At 44.8% G+C, this 22759-nt stretch overlaps 3 protein-coding genes across 7 annotated transcripts; 1 reads left to right on the top strand and 2 right to left on the bottom strand.

The window, feature by feature from the left end:
• Nucleotides 1-31: 31 nt before the first annotated feature.
• itpkcb (inositol-trisphosphate 3-kinase Cb) lies at nucleotides 32-12844 on the bottom strand. Its single transcript, XM_029170302.2, has 8 exons — nucleotides 12704-12844; nucleotides 9863-11160; nucleotides 3516-3615; nucleotides 3149-3362; nucleotides 2781-2985; nucleotides 2300-2401; nucleotides 1972-2043; nucleotides 32-1862 (listed from the first exon to the last, which is right to left on the bottom strand). The coding sequence occupies exons 2-8, from the start codon at nucleotides 10973-10975 to the stop codon at nucleotides 1653-1655; spliced, it is 2016 nt and encodes a 671-aa protein (XP_029026135.1). The 5' UTR covers nucleotides 10976-11160; nucleotides 12704-12844; the 3' UTR covers nucleotides 32-1652.
• A 153-nt stretch (nucleotides 12845-12997) lies between these two features.
• On the top strand, nucleotides 12998-22734 carry gfm1 (G elongation factor, mitochondrial 1). Of its 2 annotated transcripts, none has more exons than XM_029170301.3 (18): nucleotides 12998-13136; nucleotides 14044-14196; nucleotides 14289-14421; nucleotides 14765-14969; nucleotides 15159-15275; nucleotides 16205-16355; nucleotides 16482-16636; nucleotides 17181-17265; nucleotides 17356-17493; nucleotides 17774-17875; nucleotides 17992-18048; nucleotides 18127-18264; nucleotides 18530-18612; nucleotides 20967-21129; nucleotides 21218-21362; nucleotides 21444-21604; nucleotides 21681-21734; nucleotides 21860-22734. In XM_029170301.3, the coding sequence occupies exons 1-18, from the start codon at nucleotides 13107-13109 to the stop codon at nucleotides 21989-21991; spliced, it is 2202 nt and encodes a 733-aa protein (XP_029026134.1). In that variant the 5' UTR covers nucleotides 12998-13106; the 3' UTR covers nucleotides 21992-22734. The 2 variants fall into 2 exon arrangements, with proteins under 2 accessions (XP_029026134.1, XP_029026133.1); XM_029170300.3 differs by lacking the exon at nucleotides 12998-13136 and adding an exon at nucleotides 13568-13917.
• Nucleotides 18352-22571, bottom strand: lxn (latexin). 4 transcript variants are annotated; one of them, XM_029170307.2, is made up of 7 exons: nucleotides 22437-22571; nucleotides 20369-20548; nucleotides 20205-20267; nucleotides 19719-19893; nucleotides 19376-19512; nucleotides 19102-19164; nucleotides 18352-18956 (listed from the first exon to the last, which is right to left on the bottom strand). In XM_029170307.2, exons 1-7 carry the CDS (start codon nucleotides 22566-22568, stop codon nucleotides 18843-18845), a joined length of 864 nt encoding a protein of 287 aa, XP_029026140.1. In that variant the 5' UTR covers nucleotides 22569-22571; the 3' UTR covers nucleotides 18352-18842. The 4 variants fall into 4 exon arrangements, with proteins under 4 accessions (XP_029026140.1, XP_055369814.1, XP_029026141.1 ...); XM_055513839.1 differs by having other exon boundaries at nucleotides 20369-20545; XM_029170308.2 differs by lacking the exon at nucleotides 22437-22571 and adding an exon at nucleotides 20749-20967.
• Nucleotides 22735-22759: the final 25 nt, after the last annotated feature.

Raw genomic sequence — 22759 nt, 5'->3', positions numbered from 1 at the left:
GATTAATAGAAATTAGAGGAAAAAAAACAACTCTGGTTTTCCAGTTTATTGCAATCCATCTGGACAAAGCAGGGATTAATTAACCAATTTTGTCTTTTGTGTTTCTAAAATAAGCAGATTAGCAAAGTACAAAATCCAGTTTCCTTTCTTATAAATCAGCACCCAGTTAGAAAACCTGACAGTTTGCCATCTTACAAATATAGAGGATTTGTGGGTGAGGAAATATAATACTAAGTGGACACAACATTCTCTTTATGGTTGGTTGGTTCTCACAACGGCATTTCTAAATGTGATTTCCAATTTCATTAGGTCAGACATTTACAGCATAAGTGAACTGTCTACGCATGCACTCAGCGCTGCACGGCCCGGCCGATCGTCTGACATCACAACAAGCACTGCCTTGGCATCCAAACATATCAAAGTCATTTCCCTGTAAACTCTCAATCTTGCATATAAAAATCCAAGCAACAACATTCTTGTGTTCACTTAGGTTTTGAATCATAAGACACAGTTTTCCAGTTTCAAGATCACATCTTAGTTAATCAATAGGTGAAACCTCAACAAAACCCAGGACAGGATTAGTTTAAATCGGGTAACTCCAGTTTCATTTCTCCCTCAACACCTCTGCTTTACTGTAAAGTTCTACAAGTCTACAGCAACACTGAGTAAAAATAAATTGAGTGAGAACACAAATACAATTTCTGTGTAAACCCAGTGCCCATCTCCTGCTTCTCATTAAGACACAGAGGCACATCGTTTGTTCAATGGCTTTGTGAGGACCCATAGTGCAACAAATTTAAACATGGCTGCTGAGCAGATTACTGAACAGTTAAAAGGAAGAAAACCCACCACTCTGCATTACCATGCAAAATTCAGATTAGCAAAACACTCTGCTTCCACTAGAAGTTAAACTTTGGGATTAGATGCACATCAGTTACTTGGGTGAACTCTTTGGAAGAACAACAGCAGGAGTACATTGTAATAGAATGATCAGCTCGTTTAAAATAACCAGGCACCGAAATTGTACAAACAACATGAGGTTATACAAAGGCAAAAAAGAAAAAATAATTAAATAGAATCATATATACAAACGTTGTTAGTTAACACATGGAACGACCAGTGTTTTAGTGTTGCTTTATACATAAACATCAAAAGTAGTCCATGAAAAAAATAAAACTCCCAATTAACTAATGCTCCTCAGTAAAAAGCTGCACGCCAGTAGAGTTCATGTTCCTGAGAGTACTTTGTGCAACTCTAGCCAACAGAGGGAGCTGGTGAGGAGGAAGATGAGGGCAAGCAACAGGAACTGAACTTATAAGACTGTAGGCTCTAACCTTTAGACATTTTGCATTTAGTTCTCCATCCGTCTCCTTTTACTGCCCAAGGCATCAACTCACGTCTCCTTGCCTCGTTTTCCATAAATGAAGCGGGAAACGTGATGCTGGAGCGTACTTCACTTACAAGTCCTGCGTTTGTTTTGCTTTCTTGTCTCAGGAATGAGTAAAAAAAAATTGGTGTAAATATAAAGCGGGTCTTGGGGAAAAGCAGAGGAAGAATTCCATTATTGGTTTTAGTTTGTTGTATTTTCCATTCTCTCAAGTTCTGCTGATCTTGCATCTCTTCCACAATCCCGTTCCAAGAGGCCGTCCCGTTCAAGGCGTCTGTGGGAGCATGCTGCTGAAGATGTCTATGAGGTTATCTAGTCCCCACAGGTAGCCGTCCTCCCTGTTGCCTTCCACCCAGGGGCTCCTGTGATCCAGGGTCTGCGGGTCGGGCAGGGCCACGGTCTTCCCAAAGTCGATCATCCACACTCTGGCCTTCCCAGAGGTGTCGTGCACGAAGAGCAGAGAGCTGCCCACGACCTGCAACGATGAAACAGTGGCGGGATGAGTTTAGATGTCTGAACAATTCAACACAGACGCACAGATGTGTTCAGAAATCATAAAAACTGAGTGGGTCTCAGTGTTTTACCTCGTGTGTCCTGAAGAAGCTTGACTGCTCAAGCGCTGAGCGGAGTTCCTCCAACCGCTGCAGGTAGAGTTTCTAAGACAGACGTGAAAAATGTAGAGCTGAAGACAGTGGAGGACTGTGTCTCTTTAGCCTCCTGTTGTCTAATATGTATGGCTACCGTTCTATTTTTACCGTGTGATGCATAAATCTGTGCGATACTTGTGAATGGTTATTCCACTACATAAAAACTGAACTTAAAACCCCAGGTGAGTGTGTGTATTTTTAAATTTTCCCATTTTGAAAAACGGTCACTGCCTTTGCATTTACATTGCAGGAAGTAGCAGCTTACCAGTATTTGAGTGTTGCCATCAACAAAGTCCTTCAGGGCCTGCATCACCTGCTCTCTGTGCTTTGTCTTCTTGAAGTTGGTGTTACAGGTTCCATCAGCTCTCTGTTGAAAAAAGGAAACGTAAGATACAAGATACAGCACAGACGAGACTAGGGCCAATATATAAATAAATAAATGTCATGTTTGACTAAATTTAATTGGGCAGCTGCTCTAAACACACACGGTAATTTAATTCACGATCGACTCTACGGTTACTGACATGACCTGACGAGCATCCGCTCTGGATGTAGCTTTGAAAGAACAAATAGTCCTTTATTGGCTGCACATCCAGGATTCCACTCCAGTGTGTGGCCCGTCTTGTGAAAACACTTAAATATTTATTCTCGGCTGGTTTACTTCTTGCAGTAACTGTTTGTTCTCCCCATCACTGTTGACTACACCCAGGCATTTTTGCGGTGCCGGCTGTCCAGAGTGACCTGACCTTTATTCCCTCGATGCGGAACCCCAGGGTGGCTGTGGAGCTCAGAGTCTCCCTCCACTGCATGTATCTGGGTTTGAGGACCCCCTGCTGTGCCCGCTCCTCCTCCGTGGGGGCCCCAGGATCCACTGCAACCATCTTCTCATACATGTCCTTCCGCAGACGTGGACGCTCCCTGGCTTTCATCAACTCCTCCTCCAAGTATGTTCTGGGAAGTGAAAGAGTAATATTCAATCTTATTCTCGTTCGCATAAAATTTATTTAACTTTAAAATACTTTTATTCTCTAATTTGAACTATTTGAATATAAGTACAGTTGTAGTTATAATAGCTTATCCATTTGATACGGTCTCATCGTAAGCTGAATCTTACCTGCTGCCCATTTTACAATCCATGATGGACGGAGAGTCAAACTCGGCCAGTAGATCTTCCATCAGGTTATAATCCTGCCCGTCTCGCTGTACGACACCAAAATAACCAGGAACGTACGGGCACAGCGTGTCCTTCATCAGCTTCTGCAGACACTGCTGCTCACACTCGCAGTATCGCTTCAACAGGCGTCCATACTCTCCAGCCTGGAAGTTGCCTGCGAGAAAAATGAAACTAAATTAAAAACAACATTTCTGACATGTAGGGGACGTTCTCCCCTGCTGAACCTGGAGATGTGTGTGTAAACGCTGCATCCAGAAAATGTCTATTTTTAGAAAATAATGGAAACAAACACACCACATATTCATACCTGCATGGCCAGCTAGCTGCACCCATGGATAACGCTTCTTGAAGGACACCACAAAGGGCGACCAGTGAACCATGGTCTTCAACTTCTGCCAGGATTTATTCTGGTAAAATAAAATGACACATCATCTTTTTTTTCCATCAAAAAAAACAAAAAAAAAACCAAAAGGGTTGTTTTGTGTTTTTCGTTGCACAAATGAATAGACCAAGGCACTGACTAACCACTGCGAGGTCAAACAATGATTATTCATTAAATGAACAAACACACCCTGTAGCGCACGCACACACGCACGCACGCACGCACGCACACCTCGATAGACATTGGACAGACCCTCCCATTTACCTAAGGTCAGATGAACAAGCTACCTACAGACGAAACCCATTCATGAAACATTTACCAGAGCCACTGCTATGATGTCGTAAAACAGAACTTTACTGTCTGACACTGTGTGTATATAATGGTTATCTGTGTTGGGAAACACCAGAGCAAGGACAGCGTGCAACAGGACTTTGACGCAAGCGATTCCACAGGAACATGACATCGATTGGTTAAAACATCTGTGTCTATGTGCAGGAAATCACAGCAAACGGGCAGCTGGCTTAAGACGGTTGTGTGTGTTAGACTGGAAATTATGGGGAGGCAAAGGTGTTCACAAAATACTCCTTGACAATATGCAGTTTTTCGAATCACTGCTTCATCGCGTTTTATTGTGTGTAGCACATGCAAATCAATGTTTAACACAAACAGGAAAAAGAATGAAAGTACAAAAACAGTGGGACACAAAAGGTTCACAAGAGCAATAAAATGTGGGGACATGAGGTAATAATCATAAAATTAATCTTTTTACCTCCCCTCACAGACTATCGCCGCGTGTTTACATGTCATCGTCTATCTCCTGCCGCCTCTCATGCATTCTTTCCACCATTGCGAACACATACACACACACACGGCTGGGAACTAGGTTGTGTGAGCATTCAACAGCTGCATCGGGCCGTCATCCCGCGTTCGTGCTTCATCAGCTGGTCAGTGTCAGTGTCAGAACGTTACGGCAACGAACCCTCGACACCCGTGACAAGAGCCTTAAATCACATTAACAGCTTACCTCAACGTGACCCCGGCCGCCTCAGGGCCAGCAAAGGTTAGAAAACCTAAAGGGCGACTGTACTGCACTGCATCTGCAACGTGGAAACCCAAGGTTGCAACACAACTAAAATTCCTCCTGCTCCTTTTGATGTCTGACTAACCACATTAGACAGTTTGAGTGTTAGCACATGTGCCAGTTGTTAAAATAATAATAATAATAATAATAATAATAATAATAATAATAATAATAACAACAATAATAATAATAATAATAATAATAATAATAATAATAATAATAATAATAATTTGTGGCACCGTGGCTGCAACTGTACAGGGTTTTCTATGGCTGCTAGGTACACGTCTACACTGAGACACAATGTTCTGCTGTGTGTGACAACAACCATCCTTGAGTATCAACTGCCATCCAAGCATAGCACTGCTGCTGTATCTGTGTTGGTTACGTCCCTTAAATACGTCCTCTGTGTCTTTGACTCTTCATGCCTCCCTGACTTTAACAGACTTTGTTTGCTGATTCTCCAGTGGGCTGGTTTCTGGTGTTCTGTAATTTAGATAAGGATATAATCTGAATATCTTGGAATTCTGCAGTGGTTACACATTGGCGTCAAACAGAATGTAAACTTATGATGCTCTGCATTTGTTTATGTTCGAATAAGTTCCTTCCTACATGGAAAAACATGGTCGACAGGTCAACGCCGCAGTTCAAAAATAATTTGATGATCATTCTCGATGTGGACAAAACACATGCTGTGTTTAGGCATCAGACGATTTGGAACGCTGTGCTTTTTTTAATGTAGCTAATATTAGCAGTACCTGCCTTCATCTGACGAGAAAAAGAGACACCCATGTTTCCGGATGGTTTCTGTTTACTCACTCACATGCCACCAGACTCTGACACATTAATTCAAGACGCTAGCGACTTAATGATTATTTACATGTAGCAACGGCTTTACTGTTTGAGTCTAAACTGAAAGTACTCTGCTGAGTCTACATCCCACACACACTTCACACCACTCCACCTTCTCCTTTATACAGCTCCTGCATATTACATAGACAGTATATACAGTATGAGGCATTGTCCTCTATTTTAAATGGGTAGGCCTTTTGCCACATGTAATATCTCCAGTCATATTAGTAAAGCAACACTAGACAAACACTGTCATGGTTACACTGACAAGTTAAACAGATCACAAGGATGTGTCTTTACAGTCACACACGCGCGGCCCTTTAGATGCTCAACATAATGTGTCTGTGGTGCAGTTGAGGCGTGTGGAAGCAGAGGTAATAAACTGGTGACTGAGGCTCTGACAAACGACAACATGATTTCTGCCTGAGAAACTGAAGGCCTGTCTAAAGGCTTAAGCATGATGATCCTGCTAGCTGGCTGACTCCTTTCTTATTGCAGTTGGTCCGATTAATATAGCCACAGACTTAGGACTTAAGCCGGTGTGCCAGACAGTTGCCATGTACTGTGCCAGCAGCAAGAGACACAAAGATCCATCTCATTACATTTGAAAGTCAGCACATATAATCTGCTCTATATTGAAATCCTGAAGAAGCAGTCTGGTCTGACTCTAGATCTGCACCGCTGCTCGAGAGCAGTGCCACTTACTGTTGCTCACCTGGTCGACGGGGCAGTAGTGGAGGAGGCGGGCACACGCAGCCCGGACGACGAAGCAAGAACGCAGCCAGCACAACACACACCGCACCACCAGCGCTGGGTCTCCCCAGACGGGCGCTACCATGGATCTGAGCCCGTCCGCTGGCCTGCGGTCCTTCACACCGCGTCCGTCTCTAAGCGAGGGCGTGGTCGGGTCCGTCTGGAAGCCCGGTTGAAAAGCCTGCTGTCGTACGCTGCCCCTCACTCACAATGACACGCTCTCCTGGTCCGCAGCCTCTTTGTGTCATCCCGACTCACACTTGCTTCTGTTTCAACACCGTGACTCCTCCCTTCCTCTCATCAGGCTTTCTCAATGCTTGATATACTCTTTGTTTTGACCAAACAAATGCACATACTTAATCAGAACTAAGTCTCTCCGTCTCTACCGTCTGTCTGTGTAACTCTCTCCCCTACAGGGGTCTTCTCTTTCACTTCAGTCTAACCATTGTTCTTCTCACCGCTCTCCAGTCCTTTAATCCCCACAGGGTCCGTCCTAAGCCCCATGCAGAACCAATCTCCTGCCAGATCCAGGACCAGCTGGCAGCTTGGGGGCAGGGACAACTGGCCTTCCCATGTACCCCCCATGCTCTCCCATTGTCCGCATGACAAATTCCACAGCACTGTGTAGTTTGGAGGTGTGCGCACGGCCCAAAGCAGAACCTGTCAGACGACTATCAGCTGCTAAAGGACTGACTACATGTGCACACACGGAGGCTGTTTCACGTACTGTCAAAGCTCACTCTTTAAAAGCACTGTATTTAAAACCACATCCCTTTCCCCTAACTCAGGTTTTCGGTGCTTGAGCAGCTCGGCTGGGCCAGTGACTTTCAGAGGATGGCACGGGGTGAACGCATTTTCAGAAAGGAAGCTTTGTGATAGCACTTTATAATTATAGCTAAATAAATGCACAGCTGTGTCACCAGCTTTATGAGAATGTATTTATAGCTAAGATAGTGAGCTTCAAATTGTCTATTTTTCAGTTGTAATAAAATACAAACACTTAGTGTAGTATAGTACTTGTAGTTTATTATCCTACACTATGTCTTAATTATATGAAGAGATTGTCACAAAGTTTAAGTGTATGCTACTTATTATTTTTCTATTAAGAGTGAGTAACAGGCTTCTGGCTTTGTATTGTAGGGTTTTTTGCTCATTAACTTTGTTTCATGGGTTTTTTGTATAAGTGCTGTGGGAGTCGTGTGGAACGCTGTATAATAAGTGGCGTGGAAAACAAGTCTGCAATTGTGGCACATGTGAATAATCCAGCATAAATAAGAATCCTCGTCGGGTGTTCACAGCCCCGACGTCTGTTTCTGCCTGAACGGGCTCGCTCTTTTCGCTTACTCTCACTTTCCTCTGCGCTGTCTGTTCCGCTGCGTGTCCCGAGTCTCGGGGGGGAAAAACTGCGTCTGATTCGCAGGCGAGGAAGAACTTCTCTCCACAAATAATAGTAGGAGTGCACGTCTAATAGCGTTTAAATGTCAGGGACGAGGTACATTCTCTGTGCGTGTGAGAGAGACAGAGGGGAAAACAAGTGCCATATATGGCAAAGATGTTGCCTAGCAACCGGCTCTGCCTTTAGACCAATTTTCCATGACACATACTCTGAATGCAAGACAGCGTTACAGTGCGCGTCTCTCTCAGGTATGCGCTTGCGTCACCAATCGCATAAAGCGACTAGTCTGACTGGGAGCTAACGCGTCCGAGGCTCTGAGGCCGAAGATAAAAAACCCACCTACCAATTAATAACCACCGCACAACCTGCAAATAGCTTTTAACCAACTCCACTAGGGCAAAATGTGCCCAATAACAACCACAATCTTAGCAGAAACTAGTTTCATCAGCTGAAGGGCAACTCCTCGGGTTGCTCATTTCCTGGTTGTTGTGAGAGCCAGTGACACCGTCTACTGACCTGCTGATTACTACAGCAGGTTAGTCACCACTTCTCAGCTCGTTCAAAGTGTCAAATGTTTCATGCTCATCTTCGGGTTGACTCAGATGACAATAACTAGGCCCACTATAAAAGCTGACCAGACATTATGATCAGAGACAATCATCATAATCACTAATAATACTACATAATACTAATCACTTAAACCCATGTTCATGTCCTTAAAAATAGCAGCGCTTAGAACAGCTGTTTAATCAAAAACATGCGTTCATGTTTTCCCCACGCTTCTGCTCTGGAAACAGGAACTTAAATATCAGACTTATGTACACTATAGAAAAATAATTGGGGTATTAAAAGAAACAAAAATCAACATAACCTTGGGCAGCATAACATAAATAGCTGTTAAATCTTTTGGCATGCATGCCTTATGTCATGACCTGAATAGAAAACCTGGAAATCAGGATCTAACTGATGAAAAGGAGGTGGAAATACTAGTACACCGTCTCCAGTGGATACATCCTGTTTGGTCATTCCAAACATTTCTAGTCGCAGCACATAAAAAAGCCTCGCTCATGGGTGGAGGACATCACAGATGAAATATGAAAAGTACATCTCGAGTCTGGAGGACGTGAAAAATACAAGACTGACAGTTGAATCGCTCTGATAATGTTTATGAAGATTATTTGTATAAGAGCCAGAGCAACTGTAAAACAAGTATTTATGCAACCGGACAGTGTTTAAAGAGCCTTTTGGCTAAGTTTGTCAAGAAGCCTGTGTGATCTTCAGCCACTGGAGAGAAGTGACTGAGCAGCAGGGGTGGAGAACAGCCCATACGGTCACGATGAACTACTGCTGAGTTCATCACACACACAATGTTAGAGATCAGAATCTACCCACTGCTCAAAACGGAAAACAGTTTACAGAAAAAGGATTAAAGAATGAAAAAGCCAATGTGTATATATATGTTTTTTCCAAACACTGGGTGAAACATGGACACATGTGTGTATACCATGATACTATGGCATCTGACATGAGCTCAGGCCCAAAAAGCTTTGCAGTGTTTCCGTGTGACTTCTGTCTTTGCTGAATAGATCTGTAAACATGACCTGGGTTAAGTGACAACATTAATCTTGTGTTTATGTGTCCATGACTGCACAGTGGCAATTGGTCAATGCCGCTTCTGCTCACACACACACACGCACGCAGTGGTTAAGAGCCACATGTGACAAACATGTAAACAAAACTTTTAAACCGATTTAACTGACCCCAGACCTGCACTTGAGAACAAACCAACCAACACTACACTCATGGTTGTTAGTAGTGTCACTGTGGAGGGTGGATTAGAAATGCAGATGGATAAATGAGTGAAGTAAAGATGAAAATGGATTTGTGTGTCCTCTAAATGAGTGCAGGACCAGAGGAACCTGTGCCTAAAGCCGTTACAGGTGCGCTGCACCTATCAAACCATTTCATTACTGCTCCGTCGTAATTTTGCAGCCAATTGTTCAGTTTTATTCAGTTAAATAAAGACCCTTATTCACACACCATATATCTGCATGGTATAAAGATTTATGTGTCATTTCGAAGACCCAGACTGTCAGACCTGGCGGAGATTCTGAGCTGATTTCGTTTTAATTCAACATTTAAAACCAATAAGGTAAACTGCACAGATGATAAAGTATTGAAGGAGCCACTCACCCCTGTCCCGTCTTCTGGGCTGCACAGAGACCGAGCCGGAGACAAACTGGACTCGATGTCGCTCCCAGTGAAGTCGTCCTCGGACTCCTCGAAGGACGAGGCGGAGGAGAGGCCGATGGAGGAGGAGTTGGACAGCTTCCTGGGCGAGCGCATCAGGGCCGGGGACCCCCCGCAGCCGCTGTCCGAGCAGGGAGACTCGTCGTCGGGGTGGGGCTCGAGGCAGGATCCGGTGCAGAGCTCGGTTCGGACGGTCAGCATGACCGGGGCGCCCGTGGAGCGGCTCGGGCTGGGGTCCCTCGTGATGATGAGCTTCGGTATGGTTCCTGGGAAGCTCTGGCCCCCGGAGCGGCTCTGGCTGCCGTGACCACGGTCCTTTGGAAAACCGCTGGCCTGCTCGCCGGCCGCTTTGGTGGGACATGAAACTGGGCCACAGTCACTCTTGGTCATTTCAGCTTCAGCTGCGCGGTCGTCCGTTATAAGAAGTCCACCGGCCGAAGGCTGGACCGGGTACCGGCTATACAAGGTCCGCTCAGCGTCCAGCGCAGGGCTGAGCAGCGGGGCCGAACTCTGCTTACTCGGCGATAAAACACTGACATCCGACACTACAAGGCTCCGGCCGCGTCCCCCCACAGGCTGATCCATGGCCCTCGTCGGGAGACCTGAGGCATTGTCCTCGCGCTCAGCGCCGCTCGCTTCGCCGGTTCGACGGGCGAACCCCGGCGCATCGAGCGACCCGGGCGTCGCCTCCCGACTCACGGCGCGGACGGCTCCGCCATGGTCCTCCAGGCCGGCGTGCGTCTGGAAGCAGCCCGCGTCCGCTCGCACGAGCTCGTCCCTCGGCAACTTTCCCACTCGGTGATCGCGGCGCGTGCCCGGCTCTCGGGCTGCGTTCAGACCGCGCAGATTCGCTTCCGTTCGGCTGGAGACTCGTTTTCTCCGTCCCAGACACGACAGCACTTTGCTTCTCATGGAATTCCCGCTGAGCTGCTCACCCGCCTCGCGCCTCTGTCTGCCGCTGAAGCTGCGGATGCGGAGCCGCCGGGCTGTGGCGCCTGCCTTCTCTCTGCACGGTGTGGCGGCGCCGCGCGACAGATCCGAGCGCGTTTGGCCCATCGCGCATGCCGTAGTAGTAACAGTGACCAGGACACACCCTCAGAGGAGCATGTGAAACTAGTTGAAACCAATTAGGCCGTGACTTATACAGCGTACAGTAAGTTGTTAGTCATTACATCCATGTATCAAGGCAGGAAACTCTGAAATTGTCTCATCCTGTTCCTCCGGGAAGAAATTTGTCATATCTGCGAGAACAGAAAGGCGGTGAATAATTTAGTAAGCAACTGAATTAGCGGAACATTATGTACAATTGACACCAAGAATGAGCTTGAGAATGAGAATTCGGAGGTCACAGCACAGGTGAACAGACAGGGAAAAGTTACATCAGCTGCGCTAATACTGGGTGCATCCAGTGGAAAATATGACATGAAGACTGACTTACACAAAGCGCAACACAGGGTTTGGGGAGAGTCACATGTCGTGTAAGTCAGAGTAACACTGCCCTCGTCTGTCTGAACGAGTTTACCTTTGTCCTAAAAGACTCGTTGAACCCTAACCCGCAGGATTGCCGTATTCAATTAGTTAATTGCAATTAGTCCAACTAACGAGAAGAAAATGAGTGAAGAACATTCACATGATTTCCAAATGTCATTTAATTTAATGGACATGCAGATACAGTATATTAAAATGTAAGTATTCTATTAGACCAGCATTAATTATTTTATCTGGCAGTACTTGCTGCTCTGCTGTAAGGAGAAAATACTTACAAAGGGAAATGAGACAGGAAGGATAACAATGGAAAGAACATTTCATCTAATGGCCTCGCACACCCACCGGCACTCACTTTGGTACATTCTTGTGCAATCAAAATTATAAATAACCATTCAAATGACTCACACAGAGCTTGACTGACAGTCTTGTGCCATGGAACATTGAATTTATCTAGAAGTTTGTTTTTTTCCCTTTTTTCAATAATAAACATGTTCACTCACACAAACCCTCGAAAACGGACTCACAACTTTAGCATTCCTGGGCAAACAAAAAGGCTGAAGAATGATTTCCATGTCAAACTGTGAATGGCATTTATATTAACCAAGCAGCCCCACAATGTATCATTAATTATCTCTGTCATCAGCATGTTTGATCAGACCAACAATGGAAAAACTTTTTCCATAGTGGCTGACACTTTTACTTTTGCTACAAATGTTAATGACCATACCCCAAATAGAGGGTGGAATTATTTACATCATAACAGACAAGACAATATTTGTTGTTTTACTGGAATATAAGTTAAAGTACATTGTTTGCGTAACTATACTATGCTTATCTAACAGCTGTGTATTTTAAAGGTTATGTTCATGATTCATCTGCATAGATTCCACATTAAGAATTTAAGAGCCCCATAAATAACACTGCATTACAAAAGGGTTATTGCTGTTTAAATCCTGATACAACAGGTATAAAGGACTTGTAGGATAGTTTTTTAAAGAAGTTTTGGTACTTTACAGTTATCAAACGTCTTCTAACCAAAGTTGTTCGTAACATACTTCCTGAAGGCGACAACGTTTTCTACAAAAGGTGAAATTTTCTAAACAAAGAAGAAACACAAACAACTCAATGCTGTTCACTAAAAGGATGTTAAAGAATCTTTTAGAAAACAGGTATTTTAAAGCAACACTGATATAATCGCTCCGTTAACTGGGGTTTCAGTGAGAAACGGTCAGAAACAGATGGAACCATAATTTCGCAATAGACACGTTCACTGTGTAACACTTAATTCAAACTCACCGGACACATCCCGACGTCCTCCTGTGTTGTGTGAAGCCGCTGTTGTTGGTTTTAACGCACCGAGCTGTGGAGCGAGAGGACGTGCTCGAAGCTACAGCAGCAGCCCGTCTGTGCCGCTCTGCAGCATCAGCATGCGGTTAGAGAAAAAAGAAAAGAGGAAACGCTTCCGAAGACAGAGGCAGGACCCGCCGCTGACGTTCCCCCTCCGTTACCCAGCGTCACTGCGAGCGACACATGGAGCGACAAGACGCTGCAGTTCAACTGGCTCAAAGTGGCTAAAGTCCGGTTGGAGGAGCGGTGTCGACGTGCCGACTTACCACGAACACGTTGCCGAATTCTAACGCTAGCTGGAAGCTAACGTTACGATCAGTTAGCTATGTAGTGTTTGCTAACAGCACGTGATATGACACTGGTCCGTTCAAGACATTTAAAAGTGAGGCTTTCAAATGCTCCACGAAAGTTCCAACTCAAATGTGCTCTAATGTTAAACAACTTCTGGAAAAGTCATAGTCACTTCAGCCATAGTTACTAAACCAAATAACTAAAGCCATACTTTTTAAATGCTTGTATAAATGCAACATATTACTATATTGTACAATGCACAATAGGCATTAAGAAATAAGTTATACTGTTATATACTACTACTACAACTTATCTGTATGTATTTTGTAACTGGCTGTTTAAGGAGGGTATAATACCAAACTAATACGAAATTATAGAATTACTATTTAACACGTAAATTTTTAAAATATATATATTTTTTTTTTCATTGTCTCATGCTTTAATTTCTCCTTTATATCAGTTTTACTTTTACAGCTCTTGAACGCAGCATGTGGCGCTGTATGCATAGATAATAACTTTATTCCTTTTGATTTTTTGGATGTTTTCTTCAAGCTCATCGAAAATAATTCTCAAGGCACGAATGTTGTTTCACTGGGCTTCTTGTAAAATTGGCACGGTTATTTTCAAAAACGCGAAGGTTCATTACTTTTGGCGCCACCGGCTTTCCGTATTCGCGGAAGTACTGTTTCACAACTACCCACCAGGGCCCCGGCGTGACATTCACCGGGTTGTTGGACTTGATAGTTGTGCACATAGAGGAATACGATCACCTCAGGCACGTCCGAGCGATTGTCAGAATGAGAGTTCTCAAAGCGGGTGTGTGTTTGGCTAAAAGTCACCTTCAGGCGCCAGGGAGGCTCACCCTTAAGAAGGTAACATGAGCTGTAGCGATTTAACTTCTTAACCTCATGACCACCGATGTGCCATTACCACCGTTGCGTTTCACAATCGGTAAACATGAGTTTGATTGTTTGTCTTGGTCTGTGTCATCTCCGCAGGTTCTCATTAACAGCTGTCGGACATGCTCCACGGGTGTCTTACCCAACGAGAGGATCCGCAACATTGGGATCTCAGCCCACATCGACTCGGGGAAGACCACCTTGACTGAGCGCGTCCTCTACTACACTGGCAGGATAGCAGAGATTCACGAAGTAAGATCATGGTGCCTGAACGTGCGTATGTGCTCGACCCCTGCTACTTGGCAGCGCAGTCACGGTCTATGGTTTACCTCTGCGATGCGTAGGTGAAGGGGAAGGACGGTGTTGGCGCCACGATGGACTCTATGGAGCTGGAGAGACAGAGGGGCATCACCATTCAGTCAGCTGCAACATACACAATGTGGAACAATCACAACATCAACATCATTGACACACCAGGTACTTAACGTGTGGTCTGGAGCAATGCGAAGGTTTCACCCTCGCTGACTTTCTTTGAATGACTAAATGTACTCACTGTAGTATAGTAAGTTTGTGGTATGTCCACACTACTGTGTATTTCAAACAAATGTTATATTTCCACCACACTACATTACAGATGTAATTTTACATATTTTATGATTTTGACTGTCTGTGCACTTCAATGAGTTGCACTTACAGTAATGGCCCCATCAATCTCAATAAAACACGTCTTTATTTAATTTTTCTGTCCCCAACTCATTCTACTCTAAAATCAGAAGTATTTTCAATACTTTTTCCAAGCATTTATGTCTGTGTTTCCCAGGTCACGTGGACTTTACAATTGAGGTGGAGCGAGCGCTGCGTGTGCTGGATGGAGCCGTGCTGGTTCTGTGTGCAGTCGGGGGGGTCCAGTGTCAGACAATGACCGTAAACAGGCAGATGAAACGCTACAACGTCCCCTTTCTCACTTTCATCAACAAGCTTGATCGTATGGGCGCCAACCCCAGCCGGGCCCTGCAGCAGATGAGGTTTGCTTTACTCCCATGAAGAGGCCTTTCCTCAATCTTTAATTTAAATTTGTGGCCTTTAATTAAATCAAACAATAGACACAAATTGTAGTTATATTTTAAGGTACTCACATGTCGCATTAAGTTCACATTAAATTATATATTACATAAACACTGCTGTAATTTGATGTGGTCTTCATTTTTCCATAGAACCAAACTGAACCACAATGCAGCCTTTGTGAACATCCCTATGGGCCTGGAAGGGAACATGCGTGGCATCATCGACCTTGTAGAGGAGCGCAGCATATATTTTGAAGGACCGTTTGGGTAAGTGGGTTTCCTTTTGAAGTCTGGTCACGCTGAGATCAGTATCTTGAACAGTGTTATTTCATTACTAGTATCTAACTCAACCCAGTAATTTTTTTAAATAATAAATTATTTAAATTTTCCATTCATTGAGAGACACAAGATGTTTAGTAGTTGCACTAAACAACCATAAAAATGGATGCCTGCAGCACAGTTTAAAAAATGTTCAAACAAAAGGTAAGGCAAAATAGGGGTGAAAAGTAGAAAAAAAATCTTATGGATGATTAAACAGCAGGTTAGTTGGTAACAGGTATATGAAAGTATGCCAAAATTTAGTTCAGTTTAAGAAAAATAAGAAAAATGTTTGTCAAGGCAACATTGCAAGGAGTTTTTCTTCCCTGACACCACTTGATATTGTGTAAAGATAATTTAGAGAACTCTTCGTGTCTGAATGCCAAAAGCAGAAACGTGTGTGTGTGTGTGTGTGTGTTTGTGTGTGTTTGTGTGTGTTTGTGTGTGTGTGTGTGTGTGTGTGTGTGTGTGTGTGTGTGTGTGTGTGTGTGTGTGTGTGTGTGTGTGTGTGTGTGTGTGTGTGTCAGCAGAAGCGGCATTGACCAATTGCCACTGTGCAGTCATGGACACATAAACACAAGATTAATGTTGTCACTTAACCCAGGTCATGTTTACAGATCTATTCAGCAAAGACAGAAGTCACACGGAAACACTGCAAAGCTTTTTGGGCCTGAGCTCATGTCAGATGCCATAGTATTATGGTATACACACGTGTCCATGTTTCACCCAGTGTTTGGAAAAAACATATATATATATACACATTGGCTTTTTCATTCTTTAATCCTTTTTCTGTAAACTGTGTTTTCAGTTTTGAGCAGTGGGTAGATTCTGATCTCTAACATTAAAAAGCTGACTCAGAGCTGCATCTCTTTATGCAGTCAAAACATCCGCTATGACGAGGTCCCTGCAGATTTTCGTGCTGAAGCTGCGGAGCGGAGGCAGGAGCTGGTGGAGTGTGTGGCCAACACTGATGAAACCTTGGGAGAACTTTTTCTGGAGGAAAGAATCCCCACCAACGATGACCTGAAGGTTTGTGTCTGTACTGAACTATGCTAAAACAAGGGCTTATTTTCTGTTCAGATGATTTAAATTAACAATTGTTAAATTTGTGATGCCTTGGATCATCGTCTCTAATTCCATTTCCCTGTCTTCCAGGCTGCAATCCGCAGGTCGACAGTGAAGCGCCTCTTCTCCCCAGTGTTGGTGGGCACAGCGCTGAAAAACAAGGGCGTCCAGCCTCTGCTGGACGCGGTCCTTGATTACCTACCAAACCCCACAGAGGTCAAAAACTATGCTCTTCTCAATGATCAGTGAGTAGGCTTGTCTGTTTTTAGGTGATTTCTGCTTGGATAGTGGTAACAGATAATTCAAGATTTAAGATTCAAAAAACTTTATTAATCCCAGAGGGAAATAATCTCCGGTGGCGTTCTGTGGAGGGCCTAATACTAGACCAGCATCCTCCTCTCAGCTACAGCATGTAGGGGGTCCAGCTCCACCCCCAGACCAGAACCAGCCCTCCTGATCACTTTGTCCAGTCTGTTACTCTCTGCTACATTCATGCTGCTGCCCCACAGACCACAGCATAAAACACTGGCCACCATGGTTTGTTGTTAGGAAAGCAGTGAAAAGTTTCATCAGGTATATGTGTGTCCACGCAGAAATTAATATATTCTGTGACGCAGTGGGTCAGTCCATCAATGTCCTCCTCATGAGGTCCACAGAGCCTCCCTGTCAGTGTCTTCAAAGCAGCTCTGCAGAGCAACACGGTCCTCATCTGTCCACCTTTCAACAGTTTTAATCAAACTTTTCTTCACCATTATTTTGTGCTAATGTCAGTTTTTTTTCCTGTGCTAGAGATTCGAATGAAGCAACAAAGATCCAAATGGACCCCATAAGAGACTCCTCGCACCCCTTTGTTAGCCTGGCCTTCAAGCTGGAGGTTGTGTGGCCACAGTGTGCTCGTCTGCAAGTTGCTTAATAGGAAGATGCGTCAAGCTGTGGTGTTTACTGTGGTGGCTCTCATCAACAGGCAGGGAGGTTTGGTCAGCTGACGTACGTGCGGGTGTACCAAGGATGTCTGAAGAAGGGGGAGTACATCTTCAATACACGCACAAAAAAGAAAGTCAGGGTACAGAGGCTCGTGCGTCTCCACGCAGATCAGATGGAGGTGAGAACAAATCGACAGACGTCTGCATCACTCGTTTGCATTTTAAGCTGGAAAGTGACTGTTCAAAATAGCTAAGTTCCTCTTTTTGTTCAGTCAAGTGTGTACTGTGACAGTGAAGTAACTTTCTTGCACCAAAAAGGACACAGCCCAAGGAACAGTGTTCAACTATCCACATCTTTTGTTAAATTCATTAATGATTAAAATAATGAATTAAAATTTGAACAAACCAGTCCGATTTAGGAAATCTCACCTGTTTCCCTTCTATCCCTGCTTCTTTCAGGATGTGGATGAAGTCTATGCAGGAGACATTTGTGCTCTGTTTGGAATCGACTGCGCTAGTGGAGACACTTTCACATCTAGGACCAGTGCTAACCTCTCCATGGTGAGCTGCTTTAAGCTAGTCACTGTGCAGACAGACTCCTAACTGGTGATCTTTCACAAACTCACTTCCTTCTTTCAACCTGTATGAAAGCAGAATCTTGTGTTTTTGTTTCACAGGAGTCAATTCATGTCCCGGATCCTGTCATTTCCATGTCAATGAAACCAGTCAACAAGGTAAATTAAATTGGCGTAAATATTGAACTGAAAAGTCAAAAATGCATCTTTCTGACACTTTTCTTTTCATTCGGAAAGAATGACCTGGACAAATTCTCCAAAGGGATTAACCGCTTCACCAGGGAAGACCCCACGTTCCGGGTGCATTTTGACACAGAGAGCAGAGAAACCATCATCTCAGGCATGGGCGAGCTGCACCTGGAAATCTACTCCCAGGTACACGGTCCGAGGAGAGCACAAGTAAAGGGTTTACCAGAGAGCTTTTGATGAGAGAGAAAACACAAGAACAGAACTAAAAATATGTAAAGGTTATATGCTTAGTTGTAATTTTTATTCCATAAAAAGCTTTGGCTGATGCACTGAAACAGGCTGAACATCCGGTTTCTGCATTTAGTAAAAGCTGTTTTTCCATACATATTTTTCTAATTTGACCAAAGTGCGTTTTCTTTATCTTCTTTTTGGCTTGGTTTCGGTCTTCCAGAGGATGGAGAGAGAATACAACTGTCCATGTGTGATGGGAAAACCCAAAGTCGCTTTCAGAGAGACCATCACCTCTGCTGTACCGTAAGTCTGGATCCCATGGCACATACACACGCAAACGAAGCCAGTAAGCTGTATAAACCATTTAGTTGCTTTACTATAAACAAGAAGAAAAATAGAAGGATATCATGTCGATGTATACTGTATGACGGATTGACTTTGAAGTAGGAACTTCTCCCCCCAAAGGCTGCATTACGTTCCATATGTGAACAGGCATCATGAGCAGAGTTGTGATGGCAGTGGGGTAAATGGGCCTAGTTTTTGTTTGGAAGTCTTCCACAGTGGCAGCGAGGCAGCTGTTCCTTCTGCAGCACTTTGACTCCCTCTGACGGAGACCATGTGAACAGCACCTTCCAGTGCATGATCTCCTGCCAAAATAAAGCGCAGATTGTCAGCAAGCCGGTTACTGCTTGTCCTCAGTGCCGCTCATGGTGACACAATCTACTGCTACTGAGCGACACCGTTTGTAATTCGCGCAGTTCATGATGAAACTATGTGTGTTTCGCTGTTCACCTGAGACACCATATCATGCAGCAGGATGTCATAGTTGAACTTCAGCTGGTCGTTCTCTGTTTCCTGCAGCAGACAAAACAGTGAGCATGAGGCAGAATCAGCAGGACGAATGTGCAGGCATTAGCCAGTCTTCAGCCTTTGAATTCAGTTTAAATAATCACAGACAATAAATTATGAAATATCATGTGCAAAGTGCATATTTGGATGTGAAAGCTATGTCTTCAACAAACACTAAATCTACTCCTACTCGGTGCATAAGCAGACAGCGACCTACCAGCTGCGTGACCTGGGCCACCTGAGCCGTGTTGTACAGAGTTTTTTCATTGGATTCACTCAGCATGACGAAGCTGGCGGCCACGATGCCAAGGTGCCAGAACGGCTTCATGTCAGGATCCATGTTACCGTGGCTGTCTGTTGGTGGGAGGGTCAGCTTTGAGGTGTGGATGGGGCTTGTTAGTGTTGCATAGAGTGTACAGAAGGTCAGGGATTAGTGACGCTTAGTGATGTGTCAGTATTAGTGAGCGGAATGGAGCTGATTCCAGAATGTGGAAATAACAGAAAAGATGTTGTGTAATATCTGTGGTCACGTGTTGAGTGGTTTGTTGTACGGGACGTACCAGGTAAATATTCTGCCGACACTAGGCTTTGGTTCATCTTGTAGCGTTGGTATAAGGCCTCGTCTTGAGCTTTGGAGTCGATTTGAAGGAGCTCGTCACACGAGGCCCGGACCTCTGGTGAAGCCTGCTTCTCCCCCTTCGGGAAGAAAACCTCTGCAGTGCAGTTCTTTACAGTCTGGATTGAGGGCGGGTTAAAAAGCAAACGGAAGAACAGCTGGTTTGATAAGCAAACAGAAGAAAGGTGTAGTCCAAGTGTTGCCACGGCAACCAGTGAGGTAGGCTTACGGCACACTGCTATGCGTACAGCCTAGTTCGAGGCTCCTTTTATCTGCTGTCCAGTCGATCTAGTCAAACCTGGTGAGGCCTGCTGACTAAAGCCAGGGATTATCCAGCTCTGTGCTTTACACTCATACCTAAGATTTACCTAAACATCGTTCAGTCATCTAACAGGCTTCAGTGTATTTATAAAAAGAAAAAAGAACATACTTCACGAAGAAACTCCTGCACAGAGATCTTCAACAGATACTTTCGTCCAGACTCTGCTACGTCCTAAGAAAGAAATCATGAAACTTACTTTAATAACGTCATCACACATCCTATTAGAAGTTGCTGAAAGCTTTTTAAAACGTGTGTAGGAACTTTTAGCCGACCTCCGCGTGTCCACTGTGGACCTTGTGCAGCCCGAACACCCTGTATGGTGAGCCGTAGCGGGTGTTGAGGTAGTGCTGCACCACCTTGGCTGCCCTCTGAGCAGGGTAGTGACTGGGGTTCAACTCCCCGGTCGCCATCACATCCCCCGGTGCCTCTGTCCCCACTGCTACGGTCTGCTGCTGCTCCAGAGAAACAGACAGACGGACGAGTGGGGAGAATGAGTGCAGGAGAACGGTGGGCGTCTAGATCCCGAGGGACCTTGACCCCCCGTTGTCAGGGGTGGAGTGTTCAGGCATCTAGAGTGAGTGTGTTATCGAAGCAAATATGTGGAGGTCGAAGACAGTCATGATAGTGGATTAGAAAGGCCGTCTGAACTTGCCTTTATCTGGAACCAGGCTCCCGACAGAGTCCAGTGCGTTCAGTCAGCTGCTCCTCATGCTAAATCACTTCCCATTTCCGTCTGCAGTTTGAGCTCGGCCCCTTTTTAAAGAGGCAGTGTCTCTTAAAGGTGCAGCTTTGTAGTGTGTCAATATCAACTTCAAATCTTGTTTCAGTTTGACTTTTGATTTGAATGACGTCTTGTCCATTTCATTACAGCTTCGATTTCACCCATAAGAAACAGAGTGGCGGCTCCGGGCAGTATGGTAAAGTTATCGGGGTCCTTGAGCCACTGGAGCCAGAGCATTACACCAAGCTGGAGTTTGAGGATCAAACTGTCGGAACCAACGTCCCGAAGCAGTTTATCCCAGCTGTGGAAAAAGTCAGTGTGGCCCACGCTCGTTTTCAGCCAGTCATGTGTGCTTTAAAACTCAATTAACTCAAGCCTTTGCTGTCTTTTGCTGAATCAGGGCTTCAGGGAAGCCTGTGAGAAAGGACCGCTGAGCGGCCACAAGGTCACAGGAGTCCGATTCCTCCTGGAGGATGGAGCCAATCACATGGTCGACTCCAACGAGATCTCTTTCATCCGCGCAGGAGAGGGCGCTTTAAAGCAAGGTGGGTTTAGTGAGACCTGACCCACTGTCATTTACAGATTGATGTCTGTGTTCAGCAGCATCACTGACCGACTCTCCGCAGCTATGGAAAATGCCAACACGATTATCCTGGAGCCGGTCATGTCTGTGGAAATCGTGGCGCCCCAGGAGTTCCAGGGAGTGGTGATTTCTGGAGTGAACCGTCGGCACGGGGTGATCACAGGGCAGGACGGGACCGAGGGCTACTTCACCCTCTACGTGGATGTGAGTTGACGCATTTAAACATCCAGCGTGTGGCCTCAGTCACAGCTTATAATACTTGTCCTCATCCTTCACACAGATTCCTCTAAATGACATGTTTGGCTACGCAACAGAACTCCGCTCCTGTACTGAAGTAAGTTCACCGTCAGACGGCCTAAAACCCTCTTTTCTAAACAAGCGGTAGCTAAATATTTATAACGAACAGGACACTGCTGGTTCGTTCTAATTTAAACTAACGCGGTATCGCTGTTTGTTCAGGGGAAAGGAGAGTACACCATGGAGTACAGCAATTACCAGCCCTGCCTGCCGGCCACACAGGAAGAGCTGATTAACAAATACCTAGAGGCTACGGGTCAGCTGCCTGCAAAGAAGAACAAGTGGAAGAACTAGACTCGCCTCTGAGTTACTGGACGTTGACATGAACGCTGTTGCTCTTTATTACACTGTTACCGAGCCTCATCCATTCTCACCATTAGCGAAAGCAAACAGAACGTTGACATTTTCCTCCAGTTTCCTCTCTAGTTAAACCTCTTTTGATTTTAATGTTCTTTGATAAAAATTTTTATTTATTACTTCAAATTTTATCACGGTTCACCCTGTGTGACACCAGACATCAGTGTCCAAGATGACGGCTGTAGTAGCAAACTCAGCACTACTGCTCCTATAGTAGCGTTTGTACTATGTACAGGTTGGTCTTGTCATGTACAGTAAGAAGAATTCTTGTTCTGAACCAGTTAAATGTCTGCAATTTGCGCAAGTTCCGTACAAAACTAGTTTCGAACCAAAAAAAAAAAAAGCAGGTACGCGTTTAGCGGTGGCGTTAATCTCTTCTCACCTGTCCGAAGATCACTGCTTTCTTCAGCATCTGCTGTGTGGCGTTGGGCTGAGCTTCAGGCCTGATCGTCACAGTGGGGCTCCCACTCACCACTGTTAACAGAGCAAGGACGAACATGATCACCAAATCCATTACTCCGTGCCGTGAGGGAGGAAGACGACTTAACTAAAGTGCATGGACGGAGGAATGACTCTGATGTAAGGTGGAGGAGGGGGAGCAGGGAGAAGAGATTGTCCAGATCCTGCTGACTTCCTGTTTATTTCCTTTCCTCTTAAATAAACAAACTGCTCCGCTGGTATCTGTCTCTGCTTTCATTCAGCTCC

The sequence above is a fragment of the Betta splendens genome, chromosome 13, assembly GCF_900634795.4.
Source record: "Betta splendens chromosome 13, fBetSpl5.4, whole genome shotgun sequence".
Taxonomy (NCBI): domain Eukaryota; kingdom Metazoa; phylum Chordata; class Actinopteri; order Anabantiformes; family Osphronemidae; genus Betta; species Betta splendens.
This window is presented reverse-complemented; position numbering and strand designations above follow the sequence as displayed.